The sequence below is a fragment of the Narcine bancroftii genome, chromosome 12 (assembly GCF_036971445.1).
Source record: "Narcine bancroftii isolate sNarBan1 chromosome 12, sNarBan1.hap1, whole genome shotgun sequence".
In the NCBI taxonomy this organism is placed as follows: Eukaryota; Metazoa; Chordata; class Chondrichthyes; order Torpediniformes; family Narcinidae; genus Narcine; species Narcine bancroftii.
In genome coordinates, this window is record NC_091480.1 from 33,807,765 (window position 1) to 33,828,272 (window position 20,508).

Consider the following 20,508-nt stretch of genomic DNA (forward strand, 5'->3'; position numbering starts at 1 on the left):
ACATGACCTAGGAATGTGTAACTGGGTTCTCTGACTACCTCTGAGGGGTTGACCGGGTCAGACTCTTTCTAACTGCTGCATAACTGGGGCACTAACCGGGCAAATTACCCAGTTAACCCCATTTTACACGGCGGTTTGAAAGGACCTATTGTGAATTGTAAAGGGTTTGGGCTGAGGATGATCAGTGAATAGCAATCGAGTAGGTGTTCATTGACGAGATCATTTCATTGAGCACCTTCACTCTGTTCACTGCAACTGTGGAGAACTCCCAGTGGCCAACCATTTCAATTCTGCGCCCCACTCTGGCACTGCCAAACCAAGGCCACTCCTAAAATGGAAGAACAACACATAAACATCTATCTTGGCCCTCTCCCACCAGATGGCATTGACCTCGACTTCTCCAGATTCCATTTGGCCTCTCTGTTTCTCCCTATCCCTGTCTCCTTTGCTCCAGTTCCTTCCCTCTCCATTCTCAAGAACTCTCTGCTCCCCCTATCTCTTCCCAGTCTTTTTCTCCTCTGCCCTTCCACCCATGTCCACCTATGACCTCTTGCTTGCCTCTTCACCCACGATTTTACTCAGACGCCTGCCTTCTTTTTGCTCAAACATTGACGGAGGGGCTCAGGCCTGAAACATTGGTTATGTATCTTTACCATAAAGAACACTGCATGACCTGCTGAGTTTCTCCAACACTTTTGTCTATTAAACTACAATCACACCATCTGCAGACTTTCATGTTTGACAATTGGTGGGAGATAAGTTTGTATGATTGTCTCAAGAAGAAGAGGGCTGTTCTAGGAATGAATTGGCTGGGGCACAGGTTAGGAGAATAGCATTTGGTGGTCAAATCAGAACAGCTAGGTAGTTTGGGGGAGTCAGGAGACTGGTGGAAGGGTACAATTGGATAAAGGACATTAGTTTAAGTTTGGAGTGTGTGTGCCTTGGGGGCTGGAGGGAGGGGCAGTATAGCCAAAATCAATGAAAATAACAAGTAAAAGGGGACTTGCATGCCGTGTTCCATGAACCAGTCCAAGATCTTCCCATAGAGGTTTCTCTTACTTCAAACCCATGGAGAGAAAGTGGTGCTTTTAAAACCTTCTGGGCTGGAAATGTTTCCCAACAGGTGGGCTTCAGAATCGCATGAACTAATCCCTTCTGCAGTACTGAAAATCAGCGATGAGATCGAATGACTTCGTCGTGCCTTTCCTGCGTCTAAACTGATTAAGCACAATTCACGGTTCATAGCAGGAACACAGTTTGACCCAGAATCATTGCAATCATCTGCCACCCTGGGACATTTCTGCTTTTGCATATAAAACACTGGAAAAAAAAGGGCAATTGAATTTCAAGGTGCACATCTTGAATTTTTGGCATGATTCTGCTCTCATTCTTTTAAAATATCCTTGAGGGGTTTTCTGGTATTGAGAATGGGAGTCCATCCAGTTCATTGAAATGTAAGCACACAGTACAAATCTTTCGATGTGCAAATGGATTGACGGAGGAAAAGGCTATTAACTGTCCAGTGAAACTCTCAGCCACACAAATGAAGGAAGAGATTCTTGACAGAAGATTAAGGCAAATATGAATTTATCATCATATTTCCTGGACATAGCCAAGAATTTCTGGCTGCATTTAATTTTCAAGTAATAGCAAGAGCACCAGTGTAGCCCACTGACTGCAATCTGCAGCTTGCATTTTATTTCTCTTGTGGGAACTTAAGTGCAATTTTATAGGGCTGTAGGCGAATTTGGCAAATGAAGTAAATGCAGTCTATTTCAATGTTTCCACTTTTAAAATTGCTTCTGTTGATTTTGTTTCCTTTTTAGGTTAATTATTCTTCAAACCAGATAAAAGGGTCCCTGAATATAATATTGGACACAAGCAAGTTGAATGTTTTGACCATTTTAACTGTCAGTGATTCTGCTTTTGGTGAAGTTTTGGAGATGACTCACACATTTCCACAGGTTTGTCCCGACATTTTATTTCACCTTTTATTTAACTGTGCCTACCAATGCATTTGCTATGATGTTTATGACAATTTCAAGTTTATAATCATGAGTGGCCTTTTAATAAGCTAGATCAAGAATGCATCAGTCTCTTCAAATTAGTCCATCAATTTAGTGAAGCTACACAGCAGAAAAAGAGTTAAACTGTTTTCCAGTGCAAAACAAGAGCAGTTGTATTTCCATTAAAGCCAATTGAGAGGGAAAGCAAATTGCTGACTTGCTGTTTTACATCACCTGTTTTACTTAAGTTGACAAAGCCAAGTTCTAATTCCAGGTATATTAATTTGAGTAAACTACCCTAATGGGGTTGTATCATACAAGCTAAGAAATGTCCAGTTAGAAAGCCTATGGCTTTAATGTACTATGGATCCTCATGGAAGAGTCTCAACTGCCTCAGACTAAAAGAATGGAGATGGGGAAAAACTTCTAAAGCCAGAGGATGGTGAATCTGTGGCATTCGTTTCCACTGACAGCTGTGGAGGCCAAGACATTAGGTGTATTTAAAATGGAGATTGAATGGTTCTTGATTCATAAGGGCGTCAATGGTGACAGGGAGCAGGCAGGAGAATGGGGTTAAGAGGACAACTATATCAGCCATGATTTGAATGGTGGAAATGGCTCAATGGGTCAAGTGGCCTAATTCTTCTCCTGTGTCTTACGGTTTTGACACGCAACAGTGACATCAGTGCCTGTGCCGCATTCACTAAATCCCAGCGCTGACAGAAGTTTGAGCTTCCAATTCTGCTGCTTCCAGGCCAGTAGCTGAGATGTCAGCCAGAGGGAAGCTGTACTGTGTCATGTCCACATGAGCTGGCCACCATGGAGAGCAATGTGTAAGGCTATTCCCTCTGTCCCTCTGTCTCTATGATTAATCATCACCTGACATCTTCTAAATACAAGTTGGCATATAGGCTTTAATGTAACCTGTCCAGAGTCTACACATGCAGATGTTTTGCCTGTGATTTTAATACGGGAGTGGTTGCTCCACTGTGGCAACGAGGCTCACAACTTCTCCAAAAATGAAGCGTGGGCTTAATTTTCATCTCAACAGTTGACACTGACCTGACTCTTGATCAGTAACATGATTAGCCATGAAGCTTTTCCTCAGGAATGCTGCTTCTGAGAATAGTGTAGTGCACACAAGTTTTGTTCACCCCATGGACCCAAAGAAAAGTGAATAAAACCATGTCAGACCTTAATCTGCCTGTGCCTTCACTAAGGAGGAATTTAGTGATGTTTCCATTTTGGTTGCCAAGTTAAAAGTGTATTCAGATCCTAGTGAAGTTATTGGAACTTGGCATGCATGTGTAGAAAGGGCCCAGCTGGCTTTGGTTACTGCCTTTGCTTTCTGCTCCAGGTGCAGCTTAGAATTTGGATTTGCCATAAGTGTACTCGTCAAAATTTACTGGCCGTCTGTAGATGGACAATCGCTCCTATTGTTTCATAAACTGTTCTCTCCAGCAATTTCATACCACACAGCTGGATAATTGAATCTTCACTGGTTAATTGTCTTTGTGAAAGATGTCAGAACAATATAGGTAGACACCCGACAAGATGTGGTTCGGTTCCGGGACTCGCACCATAAGTTGAAATTATCATGTCAAAGCAACACCGCACTCGATCGATTTCATTTCAATTTATTTTTTATTTAAATGCTGAAAACTTTTATTCAAAAGCCATTTACACTGGAAAAAAAATCATTACTGCAATGTACACAGCTGAAAGAATGCTGGGCTTGAAGAATGTTTGAAGCATTGCACTAAAATTAATTGCTGGATGGTGAAGATAATGGGAATGCTGAAGTGACAGGCTGAGGTATCGAGAGCTCGAATGCATGGGTGGCCAGGGTGTCGGGAGCTCGGATGCGTAGGTAGCTGTGGCGTCAGTGTTCGGATGCACGGGCAGTCAGGGTGCCGGGAGTTTAGATGCACAGTGGTCAGGGCGTCGTGAGTTAGTATGGGCGGGCAGCCAGGATGACAGGATGGACAGTCAGAGCAATGGGTGTTAAGAGGCACGGTATCGAAAGTATGGATTCTGACCATTGTAACTTCAAAATATCGTAAGTCAGAGTCTATCTGTACAGTAAATTTGACTGAACATTATCACTTGCCACCTTTTTTATTTACAGGGATAATACAGATATCCCCCATTTTTCCAGAGTTCGCTTTAAGCCACCACTTTTATGAAGGACCTACATTAGTACCTTTTTTTGCTAACCAAAAGAAATCTGAAGAGGATTTTCACTTTAATGAAAATAGGTGAAAAACTAAAATAGCGTTCAACAGGCTGTCGGGAGAGCCCGGAGCAGTGGGATCAGTGTGGGGACTTATAGAAGGCTGTAAGGAAAGCCCAGGGCAGTGGGATCAGTGTGGGGACTGATAGTGAGCTGTTGGGAGACCGCAGGACAGTGGGATCTGTGTGGGAACTGATAGCGGGCTGCTGGGAGAGCTTGGGGCAGTGGGATCAGTGTGGGGACTTATAGCGGGCTGTTGGGAGAGCACGGGCAGTAGGTCTAGAAGCAGTCAAAAAATGTTCCCCTATAAATTAATGATAATCGCTTCTTCGTTTTATGCCATTTTGGCTTACGAAAAGTTTCATAGGGACATTTTACTTTCAGATAGCAGTGGACACATGTACCTTGAAAAGAGCCTTTCTGCCTTTTTCTACTCCTGTTTGCAAATAAAGTTCTCACCTCTCACCTTCATGAGGAAGAGTTCTATTCTTCACATTGAACACAAATTTGTTGAATACAAGTTTAGAACCTTAATACTGACAGAAGAGCTTGTGTTACTCAGCTCTCTCTCTCTCTCTCTTTCTCTCTCTCTCTCTCTCTCTCTCTCTCTCTCTCAGTGAATATTTCTACTTTCTTTTGGTGAAATCTGAATCACTGTTTAAAAATAATAACTACCTCCTTTTGTGCACGACATTGTTTGCTGCAATTTAAAGTGGTCCATAGAGTACATATGTCTAAAGTTAAATCATCTCGTTTTTAATCAGATATAAACCTTCTAGGTGAAACATGCAAAATGTTTGATGCTTCATTGATTCACATGTTCTGGACTTGTCCTAGTCTAGAAAAAATTGGAAAGTCATCTTTCAAACTTTTATCGGTGATTCTGAAGTTCAAATTTACAACCATGCCCTTTAATTGTTTTATTTGGATCATTTCAAGATGCTGATGTTTTACTGTCTCCAACTTCAAATCAAATTTTATCTTTTACTTCACTGATAGCCAGCCAGACATGCAATTCTGATTAAATGGAAAGATAATACTCCACCTACATACACACACAATGGTTAAGTGATATCATGTCTTATCTAAGTCTAGATTAAATTAGATATGCTATTGAAGATTCAAATATTAGCTTCCAAAAGACGAGGGACCTATTTATAGACTATTATCATTACCTAAAGATTAGGGTGTTTAGATGCTGTGGTGCTGTGATGAGTGGTTCCTGTTTGGTGTCACTTGATTCCCATGTATCTTTTTTTAACCTTGCTTAGTGGGCGGGAGTTTGATTTACAAGGTTTTTTTCCCTCTTTTTTTGTTTGTTTTTTTCTCTTTCTTTTGATTTTGATAATAGATAACTGTTTTATTCAAATGCAAATGATGTAAACATTGATAAAATTAGTAGAGAAGGAGATGAGAAGGAAGGGGAATTGTAATTGTAAGGAGATTGTGCTCTGGAGTTCCTTATGATAATATTGTATAAAATTTTCATTTTCTTTCTCAAATCTTGTAACGCAAATGGGACAGCATTTCAGGTGGACAAACACTCCTCAGAATAGTAAATCACAAAATGCTGGAGAACCTCACCAGGTCAAACCGTGTCCATTATGGAGCAAAGGAAAAGGTACATCACTTTGATGAAGGCCACAAGCCCAAAACATCAGTTATTTATCTTTTTCTTTGCTCCATAAAAGACACGGTTTGACCTCCAGAAGCATTTTGTGTTCCTTAGAATAGTTAATTCTGTTTATTTCTCCACAGATGCTGACTGACCTGTTGAGTATTTCCAGCAATTGCTGTTTTTATTTCTAATTTCTAGACCTGAAGTATATTTTTTTACTTTGTTTCTTGACTACAGTTGAAAACAATTCCTAAGAAACTGGTAGTCAACACAGATTATCAAAAGGATGGGCGCATCTACCAGCTCAGTCACACTTCTATTTGTGAAGACCAAGAGCTGACATTTTTAGGAAACTACAGTGGACCTTTTCCCAAAATATTTGGACGCCATGAAATTTATGGTAAAACCTAATTTAAAAGTATTAGTAAAATAATAACAAATTGTACTTTCAAACTGGATATGCATTTTTTTTTAACATAGCAGAATATTTTGTGTCTTGAAATCACACCAAGATTACAAAGACCTTATTCTTTTACAGTGGACTTTATCCATCCATTTGCCATCCCACTACCTCAGCAGTCACAGGCCAGGATGAGCCTTGCTCATTCTCTTCTCAGTCACCAGGATGACATTGTAATCAACTGGGACAAGAAGGATCAGGTTTGTTTGATTCACAACTGATGCTTTACTGTGACCACTATAAATATGATGGAAAGGAATGGGCTGTGAGATATATTTTCTGATGTTCACAAGGGTAAAATGTATTTATCCTCTCAGAGGAATATGACTGGAATTGATCTTTCATCACTTGGGCCTCACCAATTCAGTTTTGTTTTAAGTTGAGCATTATCAAGGAGTTTTAAAACTGTTTAGACCTCCATAACCGGCATGGTTAGCATAGCGGTTAGTGCAATGTTGTTACAACATTAATGACCAGGGTTCGAATCTGGCACCATTCTCCGTAAAGAGTTTGTATGTTCACCCCAAGTCTGCATGGGTTTCTTCTGGATGCTTTCGTTTCTTTCCACACTTCAAAATGTGCTGGGGTTGTAGGTCAATTGGGTGTAATTTGGCAGCATGGTTCATGAACCAGATGGGCTGTATGTCTTAATTAAAAAATAAATGATTACACTGGCATTGGCCAAGTAATAGGGCCAGAGAGCGAGATATCTAAGGCAGAAGAAATTGCAATTATTCATATTTGAGGAACGTTAAAGGAATAAAAAGAATAACAAATTTGGATAGTGCATTGATGGGGAAATGCTTTGTGTGAATTCCTGTCAATCAGAAGGAGGTCCTGAAGCATGACAGTTGAAGGCAGCAGTTTTGTTCACATTAAAAATGCCAAGTGATTTTTGTCCACTTCAGCAATCCTTCAGTTCACTGAACTGACCTTATGACAAAAAAGTTTGAGAATTTGCTTGTGAAACAAAGTTCTCAGTTTAAAAATTTTAAATCTGAATTTGATGCCTACTCATCTAAATATTGGTGTTCAAAATCTGTACTTGAAGAGGAGGAAAGATTTGGTCATCAAACCTGCATGTGGCAAAACACTGTATCTGTTTTTCAATTCCATTGACATTATTAGAACAGCATTAGACATGTGTAATGGACTGTCAACACGCTTTAAAATTTTTTGATTTTAAATTTAGACATACTGCATGGTAATAGGCCCTTTTAACACACAAGTCCATGCTGCCCAATTACAGCCAATTAACCTACAACCTCCGGTACATTTCGAATGGTGGGAGGAAACAGGAGCCCCTGGGGAAAACCCATGCAGCCACAGGGAGAACGTACAAATCCTTACAGAACCCCATTCCCAATCGCTGCCACTGTAACAGTGTTGTGGTAACCAAACCATCAATCATGTCACCCTTTGAGTGATGGTCAAAAAATAATTTCACTCTCAAGTTCTCAAATTTAACCACGGCTTTGGAAAAGTATTATCAAAATCAAATTAAATTTACTTATTAATTCATCACTAATTTAACACCAGACTGACCCTCTGTTTAGTTCTATTCAAGAGGTCATTTATATTGCCTTTGAGTCATTTGGTGAGAGATGTAAAATGGGTAATAAATAGGGAATTGAAGATGTGCTTTGCAACCAGAATAGTTCCTTCGAATAATCTCTGACATTAAAGTGTTTTTGCTTGGAACAGGTGGTTCTTCAAGCTTCTCTGACTTTGGATAATGATCGTCTGGAAAGCAAAGTCAACCTTCAACATCCCTTCAAGTTCACCTTAGAAAAGTTCCAACTAAAATGCCTTTCTGAAAGAAGAGAACAGAAATACAATCAGAAGGTTGGAATAATGAACTGGGGAGAGAAGTGTGTGATCCATATCAGCTTTGTAATGTCTTTTGGACCACTTGCTCAACTCAACAGGCTTCCAAAGCAAAGACAAAAATGTTATTGCGTGTTCATTGGAATCAGTGATGGTTTGAGCAAAGTCTGTCACCAGCTGGCTGTCTGTCCCTCCGCCAACAAAGCCAGCCAACATTTTTAACTGAAATGCTTCAAGTGGGCAGTGACCTCCAAGGCACATCATTCGGAAGCACTTCACATTTGATTTCTCTTTAAAATCTGGTGATGTTTATCTATTTTATGTTATTGAAAACTTGTAGTAATAATACCGGGGATGGCTAAAAACAGACAATCCCCTGAAGAAAGATGCTTTCTGTGCATAGAGAGATTGGAGCTTTTTATCCTAAGAGAAATTCAAATCTTAATACTGCAATCCTCACAACAGCTTCTAAATGGTTCATGTTAGTCGCTTGGAGATTATTAACACATTTTCAGCCTCGGTAATGATACATTATCTGTTAATTATGTTGAGAGTTTTCCCACATATGGATATTCCAGTGATTTATGCAAGTTCATTTTTCTATGTGCCTTTTCCATCTTGTACAGTTTAACTCTACATCTTGCTGTGAAATCTGAATGCTGTGTGCTCTCTTGCAGGGGTGTTAATGGCAAACAATAAGCTTTCCTCAATCATTTTGGATAGCCTTAACCCTGCTGGCTTTGTAATGCAAATATCTTGAAGGAGAGTCCAAAAAGTTGTTTGAAGTCAGACATGCACATATCAAGAGTGCTCACTAAATATAAAGCTATATCTCTAACCAAATTATCCATCTGCCAATCTCTTTGTCATTCTATTGCTTATTGATAGAATGATCTCTCCAGCCTTAAAATCATTTTGCTCTGTATCCTCCCCCCCCCCCCCCACCCCCCAACATACGCCTGGGGCTAATAATTTGCGAAATAGTGGGTGCTTGGGTTTTAATACCGTAACAATTCCGATTATCCAAAATTGTCATGACCAGACCCTAATGTTGGATAAACATTTTTTTTTCACAGAACTGGTCATTTTTTTTAAAAAACAGCCCAATAGCAACAGCAAATCACTTGCAACAATGTCTAAACAACAACAAACAACAAGGAAAGGCTTTTAAAGCATTAAAATAAAGTTTAATTCTCACCCCAAAAAATGTAGGCTGCCACCAATCACCTCCTGCCTGGGAGCCCAAGGTTCCTGCTCCCTCCTGGGAGTTTAAGATCCCTGCAGCCGCCGGCAGCCTGTCATCCCCGGTCAGTTCAGTTCCGAAAAAAATTTGGATGAATGAAGATTTCTGATTTGTTTCAGATCTCCATTCATCCGAAATGTTTAAAATTTTTTGGATGAATTAGGATTTTGGAGAATCAGAGTTTTACTGTATATTAAAATTCCCTAGAATTGTGTGGGGCCCCAGAAAGACCACTATTCAAGAGAGAAGAGAAGCAGAAAGCAGGAAACAAGTTCATTAGTTTGTTAGCTATATCTGGGAAAATGCTGGAACCCACCAATAAGGACAAAATAGGACCTATGGAAAATAACAGGAAAATTATGAATTATAATTCGGACTGCGCACAGTAGAGTGAGTAGTTTGGGCTCTTTATCTAAGGAAGGATGTGTTGGCATTGGAGGCTCCAGAGGAGGTTCTCTAGAATGGTCCCTGGAATGAAAGGTCTATCATATGAGGAATGTTTGATAATTCTGGGACTGTAGTTGCTGGAGTTTACAAAATGAGGTGGGTCTCATTGAAACCTATTAAATACTGAAAGACCAGGAGAGAGTGGATATTGCAGAGGATGTTTCCTTTGGCAGGGGAGTCTTGGGCCAGCGAGCACAGCCTCAGAATACAAACAGATGTGAGGATTAATTTCTTTATGCAGAGAGTGGTTCTTGATTCAGAAGGGAATCAAGGCTAATGGAGCGAAGGCAGGAGAATGGGTTGAAAAGGATAGCAAATCAACCTTGATGGAATGGAAGGGTGACTTAATGGTCCGAATGGCTTAATTCCACATCATGATTGTGGATGGAATGGAGTCAATGTGGCTTTATAAAAGGGCAACTTCCATAATTTCCAGCAATATTCCACTAGCAGACACCTTCAGCATTTTGAAGTGATTGGTCCCTTCCTGGTTCCTTGGTCTGCTCTTCCAGACCTTCCTTACTACTCCTCGTCTTAAAATATTTTCCCATGTCTCCGATAAGATGCAGAAATGATCCTTTCACCTCTTCCCTTCCCATCATGCAGAGACCCAGTCTTTCCAGGTGAAGCACTTCTTCCAACCCCATGGATTACATTCATGGTTCACAACCTGGTCTCCTCTGCGCTGGAGATTTTATTTTCAGGACCACCTGTGCTAAGCTGCAGGAGTGAACCAAACCTTCCAGAACTGAAGCCACTTCAAATTCCCATCTCACTCCAACACTGACCTTTCTCTTGTACTGTTGCAGTGAGACCTGACGCAAGCTTTTAAGAACAACATGCCATCTTTCTCCATGCCACGTTGCAACCTTCAGGACTCAATGTGGAATTCTCTTGGGTTAACTCTCTCTCTCCGATTATTGAGTACCAGTCATTTTTGCCTGCTGCTCTCCTCTTGTCCTTTTTTCTATGTGCAACTTTCTACAAACTTTATAACATTAGCAACTTATTACACAGATAAAGAAGCTTAATCTTATTTTAGCTGCCTCATTGTTTCACCCTGACACAGGAATTCCTCTTGTTGCAGCCTCTCCCAGTTTGTTTGCATCGGGCCCAATTTATTTCCCCCTTTCTCAGTTCTGATGAAGGGTCCCAAAACGCTGACTGTTTCTCTTTACACAGATGCAGTCTGACCTGCTGAGATTTCCCAGTCATTTCTGTCTTTATATCAGCAAAAAGGTTGCCCATTTTAAATGAAAGGACTGAAACTCTGGAATACTCTCCCCCAGAGAGATGTGAATGCAAATTCATGGAATATATTCAAGGCAGAGACTGATGGACATTTGAACCACAAGGGGAGGGCAGGGGGTAGTGTGGAGGTATAAGGAGAGAGTAGGAAAGAGGTTGAGGCCAAGATCGGATCCTCCATGATCCTATTGAATGGTAGAGCAAGGTTGAGAGATTAATTAACCAATTCCTCTTATGTTCTTATCACCATTGTCCTCAAGCATCCTTGAATATTAAGGGAAAGACATTCCAGTTTCAATATTATAATAGAACAGTCTATCAAGAAGCTGGATTAGATTTAAAACAATCAGGACTGTGTTTAAGAATGGTATTCAATGACATTTGGAGAAGTAATTGCCATATATCACTGTAAAAGGTCATGAAACATCGGTTGTGTTTAATCTCGTTTTAACCGCATGTACATGGAACAATTAACTGACATTTGTTTAATCTCTAGACTTATGTTGCCTGGAATGGAGGTGATCCAATCGATCTGAGATTTACACTGGAATACAAAGTCGAAAGCAACTTAACAGTGTGGGACACTTGCTTCGACTTTTCCTCAGGCCAGGTATTTCTTACCGACAATTACCTGGTGCAAACCTTAACAGGATAAGCTTTGGAAAATATGTTCCATCGTAATGTAAAAGTATTTCTACATTTCATCTAAGAACTAAACTTGAATATATAACCATATTAAGGAATATGTAGGCCTAGAAATGTGATGATTTGTATGTACATTTATTGCCCGAAAACCCAGTGGAACTCTAACATGCAAATGATTCTGGGTCCTTTGTGCCATTCATGCAAAAACAGGAAGCCACAGTGCAGGTCATCCTGCTGCATCATGGGTTAAAGGTGACCTGCCCAAGAAAATGTCAGGCCTTGAAGTCCAACTCTGGACCAGTAACTCCTCTGATCAATAAAAATCAGCACCTTAGCCATTTACAGTTATGGCCACCTGCCACCATTCATAAACCCCAGCACCTCCAAAAATTCCCTCTGATTGGAAGGCTGATAATATAATTGTCTTATTATGGAGGTTATTTGTCACAGTCACAAAATAGATACAGATATAGAAATGTTGTCACTCATTTTAATATATATATATATAAAAATTAATTTTCACTTAAAGCACTCCAAGTTTGTCATCCACCACCTTCCCAATTCAAAATCCTATCCATGTTGAAGAACTTCTAATATTGGTGCTAAATTAGCTCTCTCTAAATTGAGGATTAAAGAAAACCCCAAGGCATTCTCTGTGTATGTGAAGAACAGAAGGATGATGAGAATGAAGGTGGGGCTGCTAAAGGATAAAGGAGGAAACGTGTCTGGAGGTGAAGGAGGTTGGGGTGGTCCTAAATAAATAGTTTGCTTTGGTATTTACAAGAGAAAAGGACCTTGATCAGGGAGAGGTCGGAATAGAACAGGCCTGCGTGCTGGACGATGTTGAGGTTAAGGAAAAGGAAATGTTGGACCTTCTTTAAAAACATCGATGTGCCCGGGGCCAGATATGATCTACCCCAGGTTGCTGTGGAAAGTCCGGGAAGAGATAGCTGGGGCAGTGGGTTTGATTTTGAGTCCTCTTTGGCCGCAGGGGAGTTGCCGGAAGGCTGGAGAATGGCAAATAAGGTCCACTTATTTTTAAAAAAAGGTAAAAGGGAAAATCCGGGGAATTATAGACTGGTGAATCTCAAGCTATTGGAAAGGATTCTTAAGGATAGGATCACTGAGCATTTGGAAAAGTATGGTCTACTCAAGGATAGTCAGCATGGCTTTGTGAAGGGAAGGTTGTGCCTCATTGAGTTTTTTGAGGAGGTAACAAAAAAATTGATGAGGGTAGAGTGGTCTACATGGATTTTAGTAAGGAAATTGACAAGGTCCGTCATGAGAAACTCGTTCAGAAAGTCATGAGGCATGGGATCCATGGAACTTTGTCTGTGTGGATATAAAATTGGCTTGCATGTAGAAAGCAGAGAGTAGTAATAGACGGAAAGTATTCTGCCTGAAGATCAGTGACGAGTGGAGTGCCGCAGGGATATGTTCTGGGTCCTCTACTCTTTATGACTTTTATAAATGACCTAGATGAAGAGGCAGAAGGATGTGTCAGCAAATCTGCAGATGATACGAAGGAGCTGAGGGTTGTCATAGGCTACAAAGGAATGTCGATTGGATGCAAAGGTGGCAGATCGTGTTCAATCCGGAAAAGTGTGAGGTGATACATTTTGGAAGGTCAAAGCAGAAGCTGAGTACAGGGTTAATGGTCAGTTACTTAAGAGTATGGATGGATAGGGGGACTTTGGGGTCCAAATAGATATATCTCTCAAGGTCACCACATAGGTTGATAGGTTATTTTGAAGGCCTAAGGAATGTGCGCTTCATTAATAGGGGGATTGAGTTCAAGAGGTCATGTTGCAAATCTACAAATCTCTGGTGAGACACACTTAGAGTGTTTGGCTCAGTCCTGGTCACTTCATTCTAGGAAGGATGTGAAAGCCAAGGAGAGGGTGCAGAGGAGATTTACCAAAAGTTGATGGATTGGAAGATGAGGCTCGGAGCAAAGAAGGATGGGAGGAGACTTAATAGAGGTCTACAAGATTCTGAGAGGCATAGACAGGGTGGACAGTCAGCACCTTTTTCCCAGGGCAGGAATAGCATACTTCAGAGGACACTAGAGGGCTTGTACTGTGCTGTAGTGTTCTATGTTCAATGAAACACCTGATATCTGCATTCCAGTCAAAGTTATTGTCGCTGAAGTTTGTCTGTTCTCCAGCATCTACAGTCTCTCATCTTGAAATCATTTAAGCAGTACAAAAACATGCTGGAGAAACTCAGCAGATAAGGCAGTATCCACAGGAAGTGAAGGGTAACCAATATTTTGGGCTCTTTGTCAGGTTATTTGTGTGATTATTTGCCATTTGCTTTCTTTCTTTCCTTCTGGTTATCAGTTAGCAAACAAGTGACTGACAAACTGATTTCCAGTGTGCTGCTGTGTCCCTGACCTAGTGAATGATACCTTAGAATAGGCACTTTTACACAGCCACTGAACAGCAGAAAATTTCAAGCAAATTTCTGCTCCGGTGGCAGGGTAAAAATGTCGGGATGGAATTTTGAATGCAAATTCCAACCCGTAATTTTTCCATTCGTACCCTTATGTATTTTTACAGAGCGGCTGCAGTGTAAATTGACCGCAGTCACTCCGTAAGGAACAGGCCTAATGAATACGACATCCCCCTCTGACAAACTCCGCAACACAGGAAGGCTGTGTAAAAATGCCCCTGTGTAAAACGACCACATCAAGACGCACCAGAGGTATGTCCGCTGTTTTTTTTTAAATAATTCTGAAGTGTTTTTGTAAAAATGCCACATGATGACAAATTGAGGCTGGGATCAACTTACAATAATTGTTTCTCTTAATGTAATAAATGCACTAATTCCGTGCACAATTGTTTGACTGACGTAATACTGCATTTATCTAGCTGCAGCCTTTGTTAATAATACAGTCGTTGCATGGTTGTGGATTTGCAAAGCATTCTCAGAGACTTTTGACTGAAAGTTTGGAACTTTATTGGGATGACAAAAAAATTAATCAAAGCTTTGAGTATCAGGTATGTATTACAATCATAAAACTCTTGATTTATGCTAAAAAAAAAAGTTTACTTCATTCCCTGGGTGATTATGTTTCCTATCGTGTGACTTCACCCAAATGTTCATTAAAATTGTAACTGCTAAAATTGCAATTGAAAGCTCATATTGTAGCGTGCGCGCTACTGTGAAGTGTGAAAAGAACGACACGCACCCAAGAAGTCGAAGTCGAAGACTGGTTCATTGCACTGGCAGATCTGCTTATATTTCTCTCCCCGCTGCTGACAACAGGAGTGATGTCACCACAGCACTAGCCACGGATTGGTCGGTGTTCCCCCATTGCTCATTTTTTTCCCGCCCTGCAGGACAAAAGTCGTTGGCCTCCAGCAGGGTCCGTGCGGATGCCGCATTTGTCGACCATCTTGTGTACTGGGCCATTACGATATCAGAGTTTCAATTATTAGATAAAATCAACTCAAATGCAAACATTAACGTGACAAGAAAGTACTTCGTTTTGGCAAATTGAGAAGGTAAAAGTTGTATTGGGAAGCAATTCCAAATGGACACAAGTGCCATTCACTTTTTAGATAAAGTGAATGGTCAAGGATATTGTGTGAGCAGTACACTCTAACTCTCAAGATAGGATTGTAATTAATTAAATTATGCTGATTACTTTATTCATTACACATTCTGACGTTGGTATTTTGGTGAACTTCGAATTTATCTCATCACCACAAGTTGCTATCCTGTGATTCATTCAGCTCTACTGATTATAATACATAAAAATGCTTAGAGGACATTGTAATTAGTTATTGTTATCTTCACTACCATGGACACTTCACCACTTAGTGTATCTCAAAGTTTGCATGGGTCACAAAGACATAAGTAAAGCATGCAGATGCTGGGATCCAGAACATAAAAACAATAGATGAGAGTTAACCCACTGGGTCAAGCAGCAGCATCTGTGGAGAGGAAAAGTAATTGTCAATATTTCGGGTTTGGGATCTCACCATACCCACCCTCTCCTTGTTCTGGTTCTCTCCCTTTCCATAATCAGTCTTGATAAAGGGTTAGCCAAAAACATTGGCAATAGTTCAGTCACACCTCCCCCCCCCCACCCCCCGCAACCATGGATACTCCTCCACCAGGGTAGGAGTTAGACAGTAAATGGGAAGACACTGGAGAGTGATGTGGAACAGAGAGACCTCGTGGTTCAGGTGCATAGCTCCATGAAAGGAGCAACTCAGGTGGACAAGATAATGAAGACAGTCACTTTCATTAGGCAGGGCATCGAATAAAAATGTTGGCACGTGATCCATTGGTACAAAGCACTGATGACACCAGATCGATATCACCACATTTGGACTATGTGTAGCTCAGGTTATCCATCTCTTGGAAAAACATCAAAAAGCTGGAAGGGTTGCAGAGGAGATTGACCAGCATGTGGCCAGAACTGGAGGGCTTGAAGGAGAGAAGCTGGATAGGTTGGCTATTTATTCCCTAGAGCATAAAAGGCTGTGTTGTGGCCCCGATAGAGTTCATAAAATCATGAAAGACATGGATAAAGTGAATGCTCACATTCTTATTCCCCAAAGTAGGTGATTCTAGGACAAAAAGGCATTGGTTTAAGATAAGAGAGGAGAGATGTAAGACGGACATGGGCAGCGACAACACACAGAGGGTGGTCTACATCTGGAAGGAGTTGCCAGAGGAAACTATGCAAACGGGTATAACTGCACATGCAAAAGGCTTCTGAACATGTTTGTGGCTAGGAAGGGCATAGCAGGTTATGGACCAAATGGTGGCAAATAGGAATAACATGTCAACTTGGTCAGCAAGGGTTGGATCAAAGGGCTTATTCCGCGCTGTATGATTCTATGAACCGGTGAGTTCATCCACCAAGTTGTTTTTTATTTTGCTTAAGCTTAGCTCTAGTGTCAGAAGCAGAACTTATTGGCATGAACAAATTATGAAATTCATTGTTTTGCGACAGCATCACAGTTCAAACATTCATATAAATCACTTCCACAACAATAAATTTAAAAAGAACAAAATAGTGTGCGAAAATCGAGGCAATGTCTTTGGTTCATTGATTATTCAGGAATCTGATGGTAGCGGGGAAGAAGCTGTCCTTATGCCACTGAGTGCTCGTCTTGAGGCTCCTGTACCTTTTTCCCGATGGTACAGAGTGAAGAGGGCATGGCCTGAGTGGTGGTGGGGTCTTTGAGGATAGAGGCTGCATTTTTATGACACCACCTCATGCAGATGTCCTCGATGGAGTGAAGTCTGGTGCCTGTGATGTCGCAGGCCGAGTTAACAACCCTCTGAAGTTTATCCTTGTCCTGAGAGTTGGCACCTCCATACCATACCAATGCTCTCCACAGTCCACCAGTAGAAGTTGCCGTGAGTCTTCAAAATAAGTGGGCCAAAAGTAAGGTTGCTGAAGAGGATGTTCAATGGATGAATGGCAGGTCATGATGGAGAAAAACTAATGAAATCTGGTTTTTTTTCTGCAGAATAACAGACCAATGAGATTGGACAACATCTGGATTGCAGCCACCTTCTCAAATATTTTCCTCTCATCCTGTGGCAGGCAGGATGTTCTTGGTAGGATCCAAACTGATTTCCGCAGCCAGCTGAACCATTACCTGAAAGTGGCCTTCTGCAACATGTCAAATGTACGATTTGTTTTGTCTCCTTTTTAGCTTTTAGGAGATTTTTTTTGGTCTTTATTCATCCTGCAGGCCTTTCAAAGGGACTAACAGGCTAAGATTTTCATCTTAATTTCATTTAAAACATGAACTTAAGATATAGACATTCTCCTTTTGGTTGTCATAATTTTAAAATGTAAATTTTTTTTGGAAATCAATTGTGAAAACTGAGAACAGAGAACTCTGGATTAAAGGAGACCATGACCAGTCAGTCATGGACATTGCAGATGGTCTTCTTCAGTCTCCTGAGGGAGCTGAGATATAGATCTTAGTCAATGCAATGACAATGGTCGAGGTGAGGTGGAATTAATGAATTGAATTTCAGTCAAGTTTCCACCAATTGCTGATAGCTGGACATAAAGTGACTGCAGCCCTGAGCTTGGATCCACTTACCATATCTCCAGGATCAGAGCAATACATAAAAGTTCTGGAGGAACTCATTAGAATCACAGCATTATGAAAAATGTTACGAGCCCAAAGGTCCCCAAAACCCAGCTGCAATAGACATTCACCAAGACAAGTAGTTACTTAAACAAAAGTTGTTTTTAATTATCTTTAAACATGAAAACAGAATCACACTTTAACTTATCTCTATACTTAACTAACCCAAATTAACCCCCTTCTAACTCTAAGCGCACATGCATGATGTGTGTGTGTAAATGTAAGAAAAGTTCTTTGGTTCACTGTTCAATCTCACTTCTCCTTCTTCCAAGTTCTCTGGTTGCAGGCAATTCTTATACTGTGCACAGAATTTAACATGTATGAAGTTCACTAGGCTTTGGTGCTCAAAAGGTAAATGTTTACCACTCAGGAAGGTTCTTGTAGGGTTTGCAGAGAGAGATTTGTTGTCCCAGAATTTCCACAACTGAGGTACCACCATTAGTCACCTCAATGTCTCACTGATGAAACTTTCCCCATCAGGGCTCTCCAGATGATAACCTCTTTCTTTCAGGCTATCACAGAGTTCCTTTCAGTTCTGCGCAGGGCTCTCCAGATGATAACCTCTTTCTTTCAGGCTATCACAGAATTCCTTTCAGTTCTGCGTATTCCAAGAGAAACATCACACAGATAGCACTTCCAGCCATCCGCCACTCTGGAGCTTTCTGTTTCCCACCAGCTCTTCCTGGCTTGTTTCAGCCGTGACTGTTCAGTCTCTTTCAGTGTCACACACACACTGGCTGAGAGAGCTTGTTGAACTTGTCTTCTCTCTCTCTCTCTCTCTCTCTCTTTCCAACTGCCAATTGCCAAGAAGCCCATGTGACTCTCTCACTAGCAAACACCCCCCCCTACCTTCTTCAGCAAACAACAGGAGTTATCCTTCTGCTCCCATTTGTTGTCTTAGATAAACAAAACCCAGGAGTGACCTTTCTGTGAGCATCTTGTAGTTATTCAGCCAGGCAGCCTGTCTCCAATCGAAGACAATGGTCTATTCATTTCATGACGTCATTTCAGTTAGCACCTACATGTGAAATGTGCAAAGCATTCTCCATAGATCCTGCAATGTTACTGAATATGAATTCTTCAGTATTTCAAATAAGATCTGTTTAAAATGTGTGTATGTATGTAACCTACTCTAATTTTACAAAACTCCTCCCAATATTTATCCATTACAAAAGCCATTGGGCTGTTAGTATTTCCATCAGGAATGAGGGATTGAGGCACTTCCCTCATGAAGGAAGGACCAAGGCCTGAATAGTTGACTGACTGCGGATTTCCATGGAAACTGCATGGCATGCTGAGTTTATCCAGCTCTTTTGTGTATTGCTCTCCTTCTCCAACATCTGCTGAATCCTGGTTTACCTCTACAGAGTCAGATCTGGCCTTGTGCATTGGCTGTTTGAGTCCAGTCCCTCCCTTCCAAACAGATGGATTGTTGGGATAGAAGGGAAATTTGTTGGATGAAGAAATGTGGACAAAGAGAATGAATAGATACAGAAGGACTAGTGATGAAAAGTTGTAACATTGCTTTGCAGTCTATCAAGTTATTGGGAAGACATCAGCGAAATAGAGGAGAAGTTGTATTGTCAACCCTCACCCGAGCCAGTCTGAGCAGCGATGAGAAACATGACGTGGCACTGGGGATGTCACTGAGGAATGGAGGGCAGCCTAACTCGAAGAACTACTCTCTCGAAATGGAGGTAATTGTAGCCTCCTAGGGAGAAGTACTGCATGGATTTTTTTTTGTGTTACTATAGCCGCTTTCAGGTGGAATAGCTTGGAGAATGCAGCTCCGGAGCCATCTGCGGGTGCGTGTGAAGCGACATTCAGGTGACAGCGTAGAAGGCACTGTTCTGGCACCTGAAAGGTCCGCGGCATACCTCGCAAGCGCCGGCTCCTGTCGACTGTGGCCGTAGTCCTGCCCGCTTTCAGGTGCCTAGGGGGAGCGCTCGGAAGCGGAGAATACACCTACCCGAGTAGGGTTGGGTAGGTAGTCCTCGGGTCAGGGTTCTCTGCTTTCAGGTGGCCTCCCAACAGCCGCATTTGGGTATTTTAGGAGTCTTTACGTTGGGGTATTCTGGCAACTTGGAAGCAGCTTATTATTCTATTTTATCCCTGTAATATTTGATTTACTTTTTGAAAATGTTAAACAGTTGTATCTTATTTAGAAAGTCCAAAACAACACTGAATTAAAGAATGATTGTCTACTGAACTATAACATATAATAACTAACAATGACATTATCTGCCCATCTGATTCAAAAATTGATAGCTGAAGAACATGAAATAACGTTCTTTATTTCCTTTCTAGTGGAAGGCTTCTGAAACCAGTCACCTTGGCTTACTGGGCACTTACACCACCTCTGCCCTCAACAGTAAAGCAATATTGGAAGGAATGATTGATCACAGAGAGAAAATTAAACTAGTTGCAATGCACAAGAAAGGTTGTCAGCAGTACTACACTGGATACACTGGTGGTAAGGATGACTGACTAGCATAAATATTCACCTTTGCCGATGCAAACATTCTATTTGTGTATGATGTGTCAGAGAAAAGTTGCCACGCGTCGACCTGAAGAACACAAAATGTGGAACTAGTAATGTGTGAAAGGGGAAACTGTGTTCTAAGGATGGGAGCGCATTCCAAGTCTAAAT

The 20,508-nt window shown here is 41.1% G+C and overlaps 1 protein-coding gene across 2 annotated transcripts in view; it reads left to right on the forward strand.

The window, feature by feature from the left end:
- Window positions 1-20,508, forward strand: part of LOC138747636 (uncharacterized) — a 173,632-nt gene that overhangs the window by 113,941 nt on the left and 39,183 nt on the right. Inside the window, exons 38-46 of one of the 2 annotated variants that reach the window (XM_069907052.1) lie at window positions 1,827-1,964; window positions 6,095-6,257; window positions 6,396-6,517; window positions 8,022-8,162; window positions 11,579-11,692; window positions 14,601-14,729; window positions 17,223-17,384; window positions 19,391-19,555; window positions 20,166-20,331. In XM_069907052.1, the coding sequence (XP_069763153.1) occupies window positions 1,827-1,964; window positions 6,095-6,257; window positions 6,396-6,517; window positions 8,022-8,162; window positions 11,579-11,692; window positions 14,601-14,729; window positions 17,223-17,384; window positions 19,391-19,555; window positions 20,166-20,331 (1,300 nt within the window). The remainder of the gene's footprint in view (window positions 1-1,826; window positions 1,965-6,094; window positions 6,258-6,395; window positions 6,518-8,021; window positions 8,163-11,578; window positions 11,693-14,600; window positions 14,730-17,222; window positions 17,385-19,390; window positions 19,556-20,165; window positions 20,332-20,508) is intronic. The other variant, XM_069907054.1, reaches the window with a different exon arrangement.